This window comes from Carettochelys insculpta, chromosome 7 (genome assembly GCF_033958435.1).
Source record: "Carettochelys insculpta isolate YL-2023 chromosome 7, ASM3395843v1, whole genome shotgun sequence".
Classification (NCBI taxonomy): Eukaryota; Metazoa; Chordata; order Testudines; family Carettochelyidae; genus Carettochelys; species Carettochelys insculpta.
This window is the reverse complement of record NC_134143.1, coordinates 38,199,605-38,214,587: the sequence shown is the minus strand read 5'-3', so window position 1 is coordinate 38,214,587 and position 14,983 is coordinate 38,199,605. Positions and strand designations below refer to the sequence as shown.

Here is a 14,983-nt window from a genome sequence, read left to right as displayed (position 1 = left end):
AGGTATGTAAATGAGGGAAATCAAAAATTCAAATGAGGTTCAAATTTGCTTATTTGGCACCTCATTTGCATACCTCTTTCAAAAGAGGAATGCAAGTGTAGACGCTGCTCTTTCAAAAATAAACCCCATCTTTGAAAGAATCCTTCTCCCCATTAAATAAAGCTATTTTGAAATAAGAATGAGGTGTCAGGTATTCAAATTTATACTTTATTTGCATTTTCAATTTGCCTCATTTGCATGCCTCTTTCAAAAGAGGAATGCAAGTGTAGACACAGCCAAAAGGTAGATGCTATTGATGGCTCTTAAGGGTGAGTCTACAAAAGACAGATGTAATCAGCCTTTCTCTTTTTCCCTCTTGAACACCATTCTCACCAGTAAGCATTCATTGTGCATCTGGAAATCAAAGCCCTGCCAGCCCTTCCCCATTATATGTGATACTTAATCTGTGCACCTCTAATTGAGAATTTTGAATGGGACAAGTTTAGTTTTTGCTGCCTGTGACAATCTGCATGAAATTCCCAAACTGAGGAGTGAAATAGTTAATTAAAAATAAGATTTATTAAGTATACAGAGGTACATTTTAAAGTAACACTTTTATATCACCATCTGAAAAAGCATTTTCTTTTCTATTATAGTTAGTAATGTAAGATTGTATAGTGCTATTTTGAATTGCACACTCTAGTAAATCTATCTATTTTAGTGAAACATCTAACATTTATGTGGATGTTATCAACATCTACTTAGTTCACTGGATCAGATTCTGCACTGCAGTGTGGCAACTACTGAAAAACATCTCTACACCTGGCATAGGTGGATCACCCCACTAGAAAGAGAGCCTCTCTTGGCTGATAGCTACTTCAGTGGCTTCCGAGTCAAGTTTCCCACTTGCCTGTAGGGAATGTAGGTGCATCTCCTGTGTGTTCTGGCAATCTTCAACTGCCGTCTTGGCTAGTTGGAGTTTGCAGCAACTCCAGTTACAGATCCTCTAACATACATTGGATTATAGGACTGTCACACAGCCAGTTCAGGACTGGTAAATCCACAGTGATTTAAAGTCACTGTTGAGCCTTCTCTAGAACAGAACCAAGAGCTGAAGATCTGGGCCTTCTCATGGCAAAAAATATTTACCTTTTTTAAGAGAGTCTTTCTCAAATCTTCTGAGTCCAATATAATTATTTTAGTGGCTGTTCTACTGCCTGTTGATTATCTTGATGGTATTAAAATTGACTTGGAAAAGGTGTAGTCCATAGCAGTGTTAAATTCTTTATTCCTGATAGTTCCTCCATTATAATTCATCATTAACTTCCTCAGAGCACAATAACTGCTTGTTGCCAAGGTTCCTATCTATTCCTGTGTCTTTAGAGAGTAGGAAAATGAATGTGCTACTTTCTACTCAGTGTTCCTCAGTATTAGGAACTATTAAACTGGGTACTAAATAAATATTCTTGAGAGGTCACTATTCTTCAGATAGGGTTATCTGGAGATGGCCTGCTCCATTAAAAAATATTGTGGGTTTATCTTACTTACAGACAGCTTCCCTTGGGATAGCAAATCAAAAAATCCCAATGCAGTAATGAGTCTCTTTCAAACATAACAAGATAATGCAATAACTCTCTGTTATTAAACCACTTAATCTTAATGGAAGGTAACATAATATTGGGCTGCATATCTTTTTCTATCAAAAAGTGTAGAGTCATAATTTTTTTCAGTTCAGGGACTGGTGCAATTTTATAAAAGTGAAAGTGAAGGAATAATGAGTGATGGAAATATGTAGTTTATTCTGTGTATAAATTAGTTTCATGTGCTTGGGTGCATGTCATTCTATATAAAATATGTTTTTATCAGAAATACTTCAGATAAAATGAATTTTATTGTATAAAAACTTCATTTATTAGATAATCTAGAGAGAGTTAATAGTCTGGACTTGCTTCAGTAATTTTTTATATTGCCAAGCTGACAAATATCCACTCCTTGGAACAACAGAATAAATCTTACGATAATCATGACCATATATTTGCATTGAATTTTGGATTAGTTGAAGATGAGTGTTCTTTTGTACAGTAGTACAAAAAATTGGTTAAAGGAATTGACATTACTCAAGTTATTTGATAGATGATAGTATGCAAACACCGTTATAAGCTTACCAATACAAGCACTGGGGGTTTCGTTTGTATGTTGCTTACCTGTACAAAGAGGAAGATGTTTCCAGACATTTAAATGGTGATCATCCTTGTGATTGCTGGCTTCTCCTGAAAGTATCTGTCCAAGAATAATTAGTTCTAAAAGTGACTTTTTTAAGTCTGTTCATTGGTAAATGAGATTGAGATCAACATTAACCACAATATTCTGTGGAGCCATTTATTTTTATGAATGTTTTTCATTTTTTGGCTAAGATAAAGTGTATTAGTTGGTGTATCTTTTGTCACGTGAGAGTGTCTTGTACTGGGGAGAGAAATGGTCTCAATGATTTAGTAATTTTTCTTCATCCATAATTCCTGCAATCCTTCATGTGCTGCTGTCTTAAGCTGTGTCTACACGTGCATGCTACTTTGAAGTAGCGGCACTAACTTCGAAATAGCGCCCGTCACGGCTACACGCGTTGGGCGCTATTTCGAAGTTAACTTCGACGTTAGGCGGCGAGACGTCGAAGTCGCTAACCTCATGAGGGGATCGGAATAGCGCCCTACTTCGACGTTCAACGTCGAAGTAGGGACCGTGTAGACGATCCGCGTCCTGCAACGTCGAAATTGCCGGGTCCTCCATGGTGGCCATCAGCTGAGGGGTTGAGAGATGCTCTCTCTCCAGCCCCTGCGGGGCTCTATGGTCACCGTGGGCAGCAGCCCTTAACCCAGGGCTTCTGGCTGCTTCTGCGGCAGCTGGGGATCCATGCTGCAGGCACAGGGTCTGCAACCAGTTGTCGGCTCTGTGTATCTTGTGTTGTTTAGTGCAACTGTGTCTGGGAGGGGCCCTTTAAGGGAGCGGCTTGCTGTTGAGTCCGCCCTGTGACCCTGTCTGCAGCTGTGCCTGGCACCCTTATTTCGATGTGTGCTACTTTGGCATGTAGACATAACCTCGCAGCACCTATTTCGATGTGGTGCCGTGCAACGTCGAAGTTGAACATCGACGTTGCCAGCCCTGGAGGACGTGTAGACGTTATTCATCGAAATAGCCTATTTCGATGTTGCTACATCGAAATAAGCTATTTTAATGTTGGCTTCACGTGTAGACGTAGCCTTAGTGGAGCATTCATGTGATATCCTGCATCTGAGGTTTTCTTACATGGTGATAGGAATTCTGTGTGAAAATATTCCCAGTTTCAATAGTGTGCCACTGTCATACTTGCTCTGTGGCTTCTGGTCCCCTGAATAAAAGGTTTTCTTGCTCCTTCTTCTGCCATTCCTGATTTATCATTCAGACTTTCTGAGGCACCTGCTGGAACCCAGAAGAGATTTTCCTACTTTTTATAGTCTGTGCAATAACTTATATAGCTTTTCTGTTGCCTGCCTAATGGATAGATCAGATTTGCTTCCCACTCTGTATGTGAATTTCCTACAGTCACATGACGGATATTTTTATTCTTAGTTATTATGAACACTCTAGTTGAAAGAATTGGACCTTATTTTGTCATCAACGAGAGTGTTGTTTTGACAATTGAAACTGAAATGTCTGTAAATACAATGTTAGTTGATGTGATTAATGTGGGAGCTACTGTTTTACTTGTTAGCATTCTTTGTGAAGGTTAATAATAAATGCTCTTTGTTGTTATCATCTCTCTTCAGGTGTAGGGGTAGGAAATACCAAGAGAGCACTACTTAGACAAATCATAGTACTATAACTCCACTTCTGAGCCATGACTAAGGCTCAGCCTTGCTGCAGCATAGAGGAATCTATGAGGAAGGAAGCTGAATGTGGATCATTTTTTCATCCCTATAAATTTCCATAGTATTTTATTACCATGAACAAGAGCAATACAAGAATTTGTTTTTATTTGCTTGCCCTAGTAATTATAATGATAAAATTTTAACTTCAGTTAGATTTCATGAAAGTAATAAAGTTAGACTAGATGTTTTCTACATCACACTGGAAAGGCTAGCGTTTTCTACATAGTGTTCATCAATTAGGTTAGTGCTGTTTGCGTTTTTAAAGTGTTTTGATTAGAATACGTCAATGAAATAGAAGAGCGAAAGCCACTTCAAGAATAAAATTTATACCTACAATAATGTTGAACTGTGTTTTTTCCAATACAATTGAAACATACAGGCTGCATGGAATAAAATCTGCAAAACTTACTTTGAAAGACAACTTCTCTAATGCAAGCAAAAATGTATTTCTGACTACATATTTTCTAAATTCTTTTTTGTTTTAAGCTTCTAGAGCCACAACTTGGCTCCCGTTCAAGAAAACGTGATTGTCTTGAAAGAAATTGTTTTTATACTTCCAGATTTATATTCTCATAGGCTATATCTACACTAGAGTGATCTGTCAACAAAAGTTACGGTTGGAAGATACATTCCGACAAAACATCTGTGTATAGATGGGGGCAGACTGAAAAGCAAATTGAAAGAGTGAACTGCTCTGTCAAGAGAGGGCGCTGGACTGTCTGGCTGCTCTGCCTGCAAAATGTCCACTCAGAAGCATGTAAGACAGGACTGTTTTGTGTCTCAGAAGCCCTCTTTCTTGACAGTAGGCCCCCCCCCCCAGAATGTCCAGACTGGCTTTCTGTTGACAGATCTCTGTTGGTAGAGGTGTTCTGCCTCATAGGGGAGCGCGCTAAGACTGTTAACAGAAGTGCTATGTTCTATTGGTTTATTGTTGACAGAATGCTTTGGGAATGTGAATGCTCCATGGTTTTTGTCAACAAAACTCTCTAGTGTAGACATAGCCATAGAGTAAAATTCACCCTGGTACATAGGCTCTATGCATGGCCCTACCTAGCACTTGAACATCTCCCCAAGATCATCCCCACAACACCTTCCTTAAGGAGGTCAACTGGGCACTGACGTGATGTGCATGAGGAAAAGGTGGAAGCAACACTGCGGCTTTAGGAGGCAGCATCCACCTCATGAATACAGAGGATGGAAGGAGGTAGCGAATCATCCCTTTGTAGCTACCACCAACATTTTGGTTTGCAAACAGCTGCTGAGAAGCTAAGATTGGAATCATACCAAGGATGTGTGATTCCTGTATACTCCCCACATCTTTCACTCACTTTACGTGGAACTTAAGTGAAGTGTACAGTTTTGTGAGGGGCCTCAACACTAGATGAATCTAACTGAGAAGAGCAAATCATTTGGCTGGTGTCAATTGTCATCTCTTCATTGAAATGTATTGATTTCAGTGCAGCGATGACAATTTACACTGACAGAGATTCCTCTCCGAGATGAGAGTGATTAAAATATGCTTTTCTATCTGAATGCTGAGTATGGCAGTGCCAAGTGATATGGTGACATACTGTGTAAGTAAACAGTGTACCCAGAGCATAAAAGCCTTTTATATGAGGGGACTGGTTTTGATGTCAATGATACCTGGAAAATCATGAGATTCGTTTGAGTAATAATTGGGGGTAGAATGAAATGAGAAGTAGACTCAAGGAGTGAAGTTAATGAATGTTCTTCAGCACAATAAAATTCCTTTTACATCTTCGTTATTGTATATGGGCTTTGAAAAGAATTTTTACTTTTCAAATTTCTACTGGCATTATCTTCCCGAAACAGGTCAATACGCCATTTGGTCCACTATTCTGCCACTTATGCATCCATGAAAGGAAACTTCTCGCCCCATGGGCCTGCCATATTTTCCAATATAATATGAGGAGATGTTATTGGGGAAAATATGTCTTCCAGCCACCAGATGGTGATTAACTTGCTGAAAATTAACGCTCCCTCTTTTAAAATCCCACCTTATTGTAACTATGGTGTTTGTTTTGAGTAGTTAGTGTCTACTCTCTAAAAAATCATTTGTACTCTAATCAAATGTTTGTGTAAAGTCAACATAGGAAGTGAAAGTGAATGTGTCTGTGATTGCACAAATACTGAAGACAAAGATCTCAGAGATGGGTTGATGACACAGCTATCATTTCCCCATGGTCCTTATTTAAATTATCCTTTTAAAGCCCCAGTTTGTATACATACACCATCCTCAACTATTAATTTGTACAACGCTTTCTTTTAAAAATATGTAATAATCTTAGCATTACTCTCCGTACTTGGAGGTGGATTAAGATGGACAATCTGAGGGGAAATATGTTGAGCATGAAGAATGTTGTACTGTTTAACAGTTATACCTCAGTGACTCAATGCCGGGAATGAGCCTTCAAGTGAATCTCAGTAAAATCTTAGTAAAATGTATACAAACAAATTCTGATAGTTAAATAGTTTCTAGCTTCTGCTGTGGCAGAGATATTGAAAAGATTCTGAAATGAATGATTAAATAGTACATTTTGCTAGACATTACAGAATATTAAAATAATAAGAATGTTAAAATAACTGGTTAACAATTTATACTTTTTATAATTATTTATGTTGACAATAAACTGCTTTCCTGATAACCTTATCAAAAGCTGCTACTTAAGCTGAAAATCTTTGACTTCTGCACAATTGCGTGCAAAATCTTTAACAACTGTATATATCTGTATATGCTAATAAAAGTTTCTTCAAGATACTACTAATTTGTAACCAAGAAATTAAGTCTTATTTTTATAGTAAAGTTTTCGATATTAAATTTAATGAACTTTTGGAACAGCCTAAATGCTGCAAAAGGAATACCCAATATGTACAATATTGAAACTTTGTATTTGCTGTTCTGTTGGTATTATACAAACATAATAAACTACAAAGCACAAAGCCTTAAATTTCTTTTTTTTTCTGTTTTGTATATTCATAATAAATACCAGAGTAGTTCCATTATTCTCATGACATCAGTGTAAACATGAAACCAATAACTTAAACAGATGACAATTCTCAGCTTTTAACTCTCCTTCTGTTCAAAACTTGGCATACCCAATGTTCTGTTTATGATAAGCATCCACAAGTTAACAAACATGTGCACATATCCCTCAGTGTTTTTCATTTCTTCACAGATGGACTTTGCTTTCAGACTTTTTGGGAAAGTATTGGAATCTTTACAAGCAAATGCATCCATCAGCGCACCTGGGCACTGTGTGAATGTGCTAACCTTCACATTCTGTTAATGAACTTAATTGTCAGACAAGTGGATAAATCTTACCTTTCTTGCCATAGGTCCAAGGATCTAATAAAGGAGGCAATCCTTGACAATGACTTCATGAAGAATCTAGAACTATCTCAGATCCAGGAGATTGTGGATTGTATGTATCCAGTGGAATATGGCAAAGACAGTTGCATCATCAAAGAAGGAGATGTGGGGTCACTGGTGTATGTCATGGAAGGTATGGTTTGTAACCCTGACACTTTGACCTTTTAAATATTTACCTTTCATTTTGTCAGCTTGCACCCAGACTAAAAGTGGGTGTATTGCACAGATCCATTTTTAGAGAAAATGGTTGAAAAAGGTGAAATACTATTTAGGTATGATTATGGACTGATTGCATGGGCTATTCATTTTTGGAATGTTAGTATATGTTGAGCCTCTCTAATCCGACACACTCTCATCTGGCAACATCTGTAGTCCAGCTTGATTTTATTTAGCCTGATGTTCACACCCATAGTAAGTGGATAAGTTTCCCATAAAGTTTACAGCCACCAGTCCTGGCTGTCAGAATTCTGTGCTGTTATTTAGCTCTCATTTACCTCTAATTGTCTTCTAAGAGCCCAGTAAGCAGTGGAAATATTGGTATTGCTGCTAGACAATCATGACCTCCCATGGTTTGGCAAATTCTCTCCTTCAGCACTGGTCAGATCCCAAGAGTGCTGGACTAGAGAGGTGCAAACTGTATGAGAATTCAGTATATTCAACTAAATTCAACTAAAGCCCTGACCCTTCAGGGAGATCCACTAGCTGTAACCTAAGCCTGCAGAAATCTCTTTAACTTTATGACAGTGGATCCTGATGTAAGCTCAGAGCATAATGAAAGAAAGGCGATCTTGTGTTGAGGCAGTGGACTGGGGATCAGAACAGCTGACTGTACAATGTCAGTAATGCTTTTCCACCTCCTGGAATGCTGTGAGGCTGACTTAAGTAGTGTTTGTAATGCACACCATGCGCTGCATGTGAAAATCACCATGCGGGTATGAAGTAGTATTATTTAGCTGTAATGGAGAGCGACTATACCTTCATCACGATTCACAAAGTTTGATAATACAACTAAAGTAACTAACAACAAAGCTTTTATTGTCTCTTGGGAACATCATGGAATATGGTGAGGGGAAGGCTCATCTATTCTTGTGTGTAGCCACAGTATTTCTGAGAATCTTGTGGTTTGATTTTTATAGGTGCTGAATGCACTGAGCTCCCTGGTTTGTCAGTTCTCAGCCCCCTGAAAAAGAGGCTCTTGATGCATATTCTGGGGCTCCTGACTTGGTCTAAGATTTTATATGCACCGTGTGGGTTATCTAAAAGAGCATTGTGGTTCTAAGAGTGCATAATATGAAAGGCTTCAGAGAAGTGCCTCTGGCACTGACCACTGTCAGAAAGAAGCTCCTGGACTAGCTGGACTATGGGTCTGATCTGGTACATCAAACAAAATATACACACATACAGTCACTTTCCTACTCTTTGCTAGACACATCTCTTATGCACATTTTGATCAGGTAACGGATGAGGAAGAAAGTAATCTTAACTGTGAGTACCATATCAATTCATTTTTCTGAACCATGCGTTGCAAAACATATACCTGTATCGAATAGTTCACTGCCTATACTTAATCTATCTTTTTAAACAAAAGGCAGCTCAAGGCAGTAAGACGTGCTTTTAAATATAATTTCTTGGCACACCCTTCATAATGCTCTGTAGTTGAAAAGTTCTTCAGATGTTTTCTTGAAACAGCTTTCATTTTTCCAGCCTTTTAAGGCTAATTCCTTTCTCAAGGCACGATTTGAGTCCTTCAACTTTTGATATTTGTTTTATGCATTAGAATAGTATTTTGCACTGTAAATGGGAGAGTCAAAAGCCAGCTCACTGAACAGGGTTTTCCCCATATTATATGAAAAAGAAAATAGTTTAAAAATCATAATTTGATTTTATGAAATGTCAGAAAGTAATTTGACTTAAAGTAAAATATATTGGCTTGAAACAGAATGCGTGTGTTTGGAATTATATTTTTAAGGGGAGAAGTAAATTAAGGTGTATAGGCTTTTGCCATATTTTTACACAAAAATGGTGAAAATCCAAACCTGAGCTAATACAACACTGGTAATGTGTGCAAGGGACTTGACTGCTGAAAGCCAGTCCATGCAGCATTGACCCTTAGTAAACGCCATGGGAAATAACTACAGAACTCATATTGACTCTATTGGTTCCTATTTGTGTGCCTTCAAGGGGAATTTAGGGGCCAAGGCGGGAATGCAAAGAAAGGAGGATGCAGCCTGCCGTTTTGCCATTAAAATCTGGTTGGGGAGTACTAAAGAGAGTTTGATTCTTCATTGGAAGACCTGGGCCTCTATGACTCCATTAGAGATACAGATTTTCTCCAGTTAGAGCTGCCCATTCTAAGTACATTTCCAGAAACGCTAAGAACACTGCAGCCTCCATTGTGTGGGGTTTTCAGCTCAACTTTATCTCTGCTGCAGCTTTTGTGTAGGAAGATAAAGCCTTGAGTCCCAACAAGTCTCCCTTTGTTTTTGACTGATCTTGCAAGCTAATATAGTAAACTGTTACTTATGTAGCTCCACAGCATGTTTTAAACAAATACATTCATGACATACTTAACAGTTTGTGCTTAGACATAAAGCAGTGAGTGACAACAAAAATAGTGGAAGAAGATTTTATCTAGTGGGTCAACATGGGTTTTCAACCACAAAATCATTTGCTTGCTTAGGCTAGATATACGTGTCTTAATAGTTATCCTTTTTGTTCTTTTTGTTTTGTTTATAACATTTAGTTTTAATGTGTTAGTTCCACTGGCATAATCTTTCATTTGTGTATAAGCACTCAATTTATGTTGAAAACTTTCTTTTCATGGATTCTGTTTTGTATTCCTGAGGGAATTATGCCCCACAAAATTAAAAAAAAATGCACCAAAATATAAACATTTTAGGGAATGCAGAGAGGTTGCAGAGAAAAGAAAGATCACTCTGCCAGAGCTCCCCACCACTTCTAGCCATGACAGGGACTCAGCAGAGTCTGCACCCAGCACTAACACAGTGCCAAAGACAGGCCTGCCCTGGAAACACCAGATCTGGGCAGGCAGGCTCAGTTCAGAAGGATCCAATTATGGAGAAGCTTAACATGGGGAGATCCAGATGTGAGGTGGGAGAGTTGTGGGAGGGGTAACTGGGTGTGGGCAGTACAGTGGGGATTTGGATGTGCTGGAGCTTGTTGGGGGAGTGCCGGGGCAGAGGCAATGGGATCCAGATGAAAATAGTTGCAGCTCATTAGGGAAGTCTGGTTGTGGGAGGATGGGGCTCAGCAGAGGGATCAGTGTGTAGGGGACTCAGTGGAAGGGTGGTTGGTGCTGGGGGAAGGGGCCTTGGTGGGGCAGAGGTTTGGGTGCAGGGGGCGCATCAGGGAAGTCCAATTGCAAAGGGAGTTGACTCAAAAAGGGTGGCTCCTGCCAGGAGTCTGATTCCACTTTCCATTTCCCCTTCCTCTGCCCCACTGCTTGAACTCACTGGTTTTGTGTACAAGGGGAGGTGACAGGCGCTAGGACCAAGGAGGTGGCTTCCAGCTGTAGTCAACCAGTCAGAATGGCTCTTCCCTTTCCCCAGGCAACTCTGTGCTCAGAGAAATTGAGGGATGGGGGGAAGGGGAAGGAGTGGCATGTGATTCTGCATATCCCCTGTGCCTCACCTGTGTTTGTGGGAAGCAATGGCCTCCTCAGCTGTATCCCTAGGCTCCCCAAACCTGGCGTGGTTTGTCTCTCTGCTAGCTGCTGCAGTTCTGGAAAGGATGTACTCACATTGCTGGGAGGAGCACATGAGTGCTTTCGTTTTTTCCCATTGCTCACCCATTATTTTCTGCAGGGAGGCAAAGAAATCTTCAGGGGACATGACTTCTGCACACAGTGCAGCAGAATTCCCCCAGGAGTCATTTTCTCTTGCGTTTGTAACTGAAGTTATTCATGTACAGCCGCTAGGTAACTAGGTCTGTTTCTCTCTCTTTGTTCAACATGGAGGCTATGTCTACATGGCATGCTGCTGCCGGCAGTGTCATGCAAATGAGGGCACTCGACAATGCAAATGAGATGCTCATTTACAAATTGTGCACCTCATTTGCATACTCATGTGTGCTTGCTGTCCGGGCAGAGGCTTCAGTCTCCACAAAACAAACTATGTAGTTGGAAGTCTGTTGATCAAAAATCCCCTTGTCAAGAGCCCCTTATCCCTGACAAAAGTGCCCTAATTTGTATGACCCTGCAGGCAGCAGCATGCCATGTAGATGTAGCCCCAGATGCAAACTTTTATACATGTGAATTAGACATCTGTGCTGTTTCCTGAGATATCTTAATTTTCTAGCAGTCTAAAAGTGTGTCGTGGAAAACAAATCTCATTTTGTTCTTACTTTCTTCTGTGTGGCTACATCTACACTAGCACATTACATCAAAGTAGCCTATTTCGAAGTAAGAACATCGAAATAGGCTACTTTGATGATTATCATCTACACGTCCTCCAGGGCTGGAAACGTCGACGTTCAACGTCGAAGTAGCAACAGGGAACGTCGAAAGGAGCCGCCCTGGAAGGAAATGCAGAGCGTGCACACACACAAGCACCCTGTTTTGAAATAAGGGGCCAGGACAGACCGCGGACCAGGTCACAGAGCACACTAGCCCTTCCAGGGCAGCTGCAAGCCACTCCTTAAAAGGGCCCCTCCCAGACACACCCAGCCTGCACAGCACGAGGTCTGCAGAGCAGTAGCCACTCTGTCGCAGACCAAGTCACAGCAGATATGGACGCCCAGCAGTAGCAGCAGGAAGCAGAGGCCCTCCAGGTAGTCATCCAGGGGGCAAGCGCCCTATTAGGTGCTGCACGGGAGGCTGTCCAGTGGCTCCTGCCAGAGGAGCCCACCCCGGAGGCAGACGGGGATGCCCCTGACCACCAGGCTCCCCTCTTCTTCCCTCACTGGCTGCTCCCCCACCTCTGGAGCTACCCCACCAGCTCCAAGTGGTGGGAGCAGCTTGTCATGTGGGACTGGGACGGTGATATGTGGCTCTGGAACTTCTGCATGTGCCGGCAGACCTTTCTCAAGCTCTGCCAGTGGCTCACGCCAGCACTGAGTCACCACAACACCTGGATGCAGCGTGCCCTCCCCGTCAAGAGGATGGTCGCAGTAGCCGTCTGGCAGCTGGCCACTCCAGACAGCTATTGCTCCGTGGGACACCAGTTTGGAGTGGGAAAGGCCACGGTCAGCATCGGCGTAATGGAGGTAAGGAGCCCCGGGCATGCACCCATTGGGGGGCGGGGGGGCCGGGTGTGGGCTTGGGGAGGGAGGGAGGGAGGAGCCAGGTGTGGGGCTGGAAAGGGCCGGGTACCGGGGAGGGACGGGCTGGGCAAGTGGGGTACCCGGGGAGGTGTCTGGGAGGGGCCCCGGGGCACCCTGCACAGCCTCACAGGCACCTGTGTTCCCTCCCAAAAGGTGGTCCGTGTGCGTAACGCCATGTTGCTCCAGAGGGTTGTCCGACTCGGGGACCTGGATGCAGCCGTCGCCGGATTTGCCTCCGTGGGGTTCCCCAACTGCTTTGGGGCCCTGGATGGGACCCACATCCCCATCCGTGCCCCAGACCACAGCAGAGGAAGATACATAAACCGCAGGGGCTACCACTCCATGGTCCTGCAGGCCATGGTGGACAGTTGGGGCTGCTTCCAGGATGCGTATGTGGGCTGGCCCAGCTGCACACACAATGCCCGTGTTTTTAGGAACTCGGGCCTGTGCTGCCGGCTGGAGGCGGGGACCTACATCCCCCAGAGGGAGGTCCCTCTGGGGGACACCCCCGTGCCCCTCTGCCTCGTGGCGGATGCGGCCTACCCCCTCCAGCCCTGGCTCATGCACCCGTACACCAGCCACATCAACGCCAGCCAGGAGTGGTTCAATGCCCACCTGAACCATGCCCGCCAAGTGGTGGAGAGAACATTTGGCCGTCTAAAGGGCTGCTGGAGGTCCCTCCTTGCCTGACTAGATGTCAGCCTCCAAAACATCCCCCAGGTTGTGGGTGCATGCTGCACACTCCACAACATCGTTAAGAACAAGGGGGAGGCTTTTGTCCAGGGGTGGGCGGTCGATGCCGGCATGGGCTTCCCCCAGCTGGCCGCCGCACCCAGCCGCCAGGCCCGCCATGAGGGGGTACGGGTCCGTGAGGCCCTGCAGGCCCACTTTGATCAGGGAGACCCCTGAGCACCTCCCTGGCCTTCCCCAGAAGACCCCCCGCCCACAGCCTGCAATGCCCGCACACCGCCCCCAACACCCGCACGCCACCCCCACAACAAGCACACGCCTCCAGCTTTTTGGAAATAAAACCTTTTTTTTTTAAACTGGATAACTTGTGTGAATCAACAGAGAAACTGCAACTAATCTACAAAAAGGGGGACAACTATAAACAAAAAGGGGGACAACAGCCGAGGCGTCCGCTGGGTCCCCATCAGTTCGGGGTGGGGGTAGAGGGGCGTGAGTCCCGGCGGGTACGGCTCACAACCCCCACCGTGTCCGTGGTCCCCGGCGTGGCTGGCTGGGGGCTGGGAGGACCAGCAGGTAGGGCCGGGATGCCTCTGCTGGCTGGTCTTCAGCCCCAGTGGGCTCTGTGGAGCTTGGCGGTGGTGAGGCCGGTGGGGCGGCAGGCGGGGCAGCAGGCGGCGAGGCGGGTGGAGTGACAGGGAGGGCGGCCCGGAGGGCAGCGCGGGGCAGGAGCCTGGTGATGGCCTTCCGGATCGACCCGGCTATGTCCCTGAAAATGCCCATAAAGTCCTCCTGTGCTGCCCACTGCCGGGTGGACTCCTCCCGTTCAAAACGGAGCCTTTCCTCTGCCACCTCCGTCTGCCACTGGAGAACTGCCAGGAGCTGAGGGTCCACCGGGGCCATCCCCAGAGTCCAGCGGTGGCGAGACCGTCCTGCTGACCTTGGGGGTGTCTCCGGGTGCTGGCGGTGGCTGGCCTCCGGCGGGCTGTCGAGGACAACAGAGGGTGCCTGGCTGCCTGGGGCATCGGATGCTGCAGCTGGAGAGAGGGAGAGAAGGAGGGGAAGGCTGTTAGTACAGTGCCCTGGCCCATGGCCCGTTCTCCCCACCCCCTCTTGGGTGCTGGGTCTCCATCCCCATCGGTGGGTTTGATGTCCCTGTTGGCTGCCGCCATGGCATTGCCCCCCCGCCCCCGGGTCAGGACTGAGTTCTGTCCATGGGTATGGGCGCTGATGGCCGTGCCGCCGTCCTGGGACTGTACTGTGCCTGGGCATTCGCGGGTTGGGGTCCGCTGGGGTTGTGTGAGGCTCCCAGTCATGGCTGGTGCCCCCGCCCTGTGGCCCATGGGTGTGTGCTCAGTGGGGTACGTACCTGACCGTCCATTGCCGCGGTCGGGGGAAGCCCAGTGGGCGGATGCCCAGCTGGTGCTCTGGGAGGGGAAGTCGATGAGGAGCCCCCCATCCTCGCTGCTGGACCCCTCCTCTGCTGTCCCAAGGGGGTCTCCTTGGGTGGGCCCTGGGGTGCGGGGCTGGCCTCCGGGACAGACTCCGGCTCCGAGGCCTGCTGGGGCTCGTTGGCCATGGTGGCTGGGGGGGAGGTGGTGTCCTGGGGGCCCAGGATGGCCCTGAGCTCCTTGTAATAGGGGCAGGTGGCGGGGGCAGCCCCAGACCAGCTGGCCGAGTCGCAGGCCCAGGCGTACCCCTGCCGCAGCTCCTTCACTTTACTCCAGACATGATCCAGAGTGCG

At 45.1% G+C, this 14,983-nt stretch overlaps 1 protein-coding gene across 2 annotated transcripts in view; it reads left to right on the top strand.

Annotated features, from left to right (window-relative positions):
• The window catches only part of PRKG1 (protein kinase cGMP-dependent 1), an 880,390-nt gene that overhangs the window by 124,455 nt on the left and 740,952 nt on the right, over window positions 1-14,983 (top strand). For both annotated transcript variants that reach the window (XM_075000323.1, XM_075000322.1), the window contains exon 2: window positions 7,239-7,405. In XM_075000323.1, the coding sequence (XP_074856424.1) occupies window positions 7,239-7,405 (167 nt within the window). The remainder of the gene's footprint in view (window positions 1-7,238; window positions 7,406-14,983) is intronic.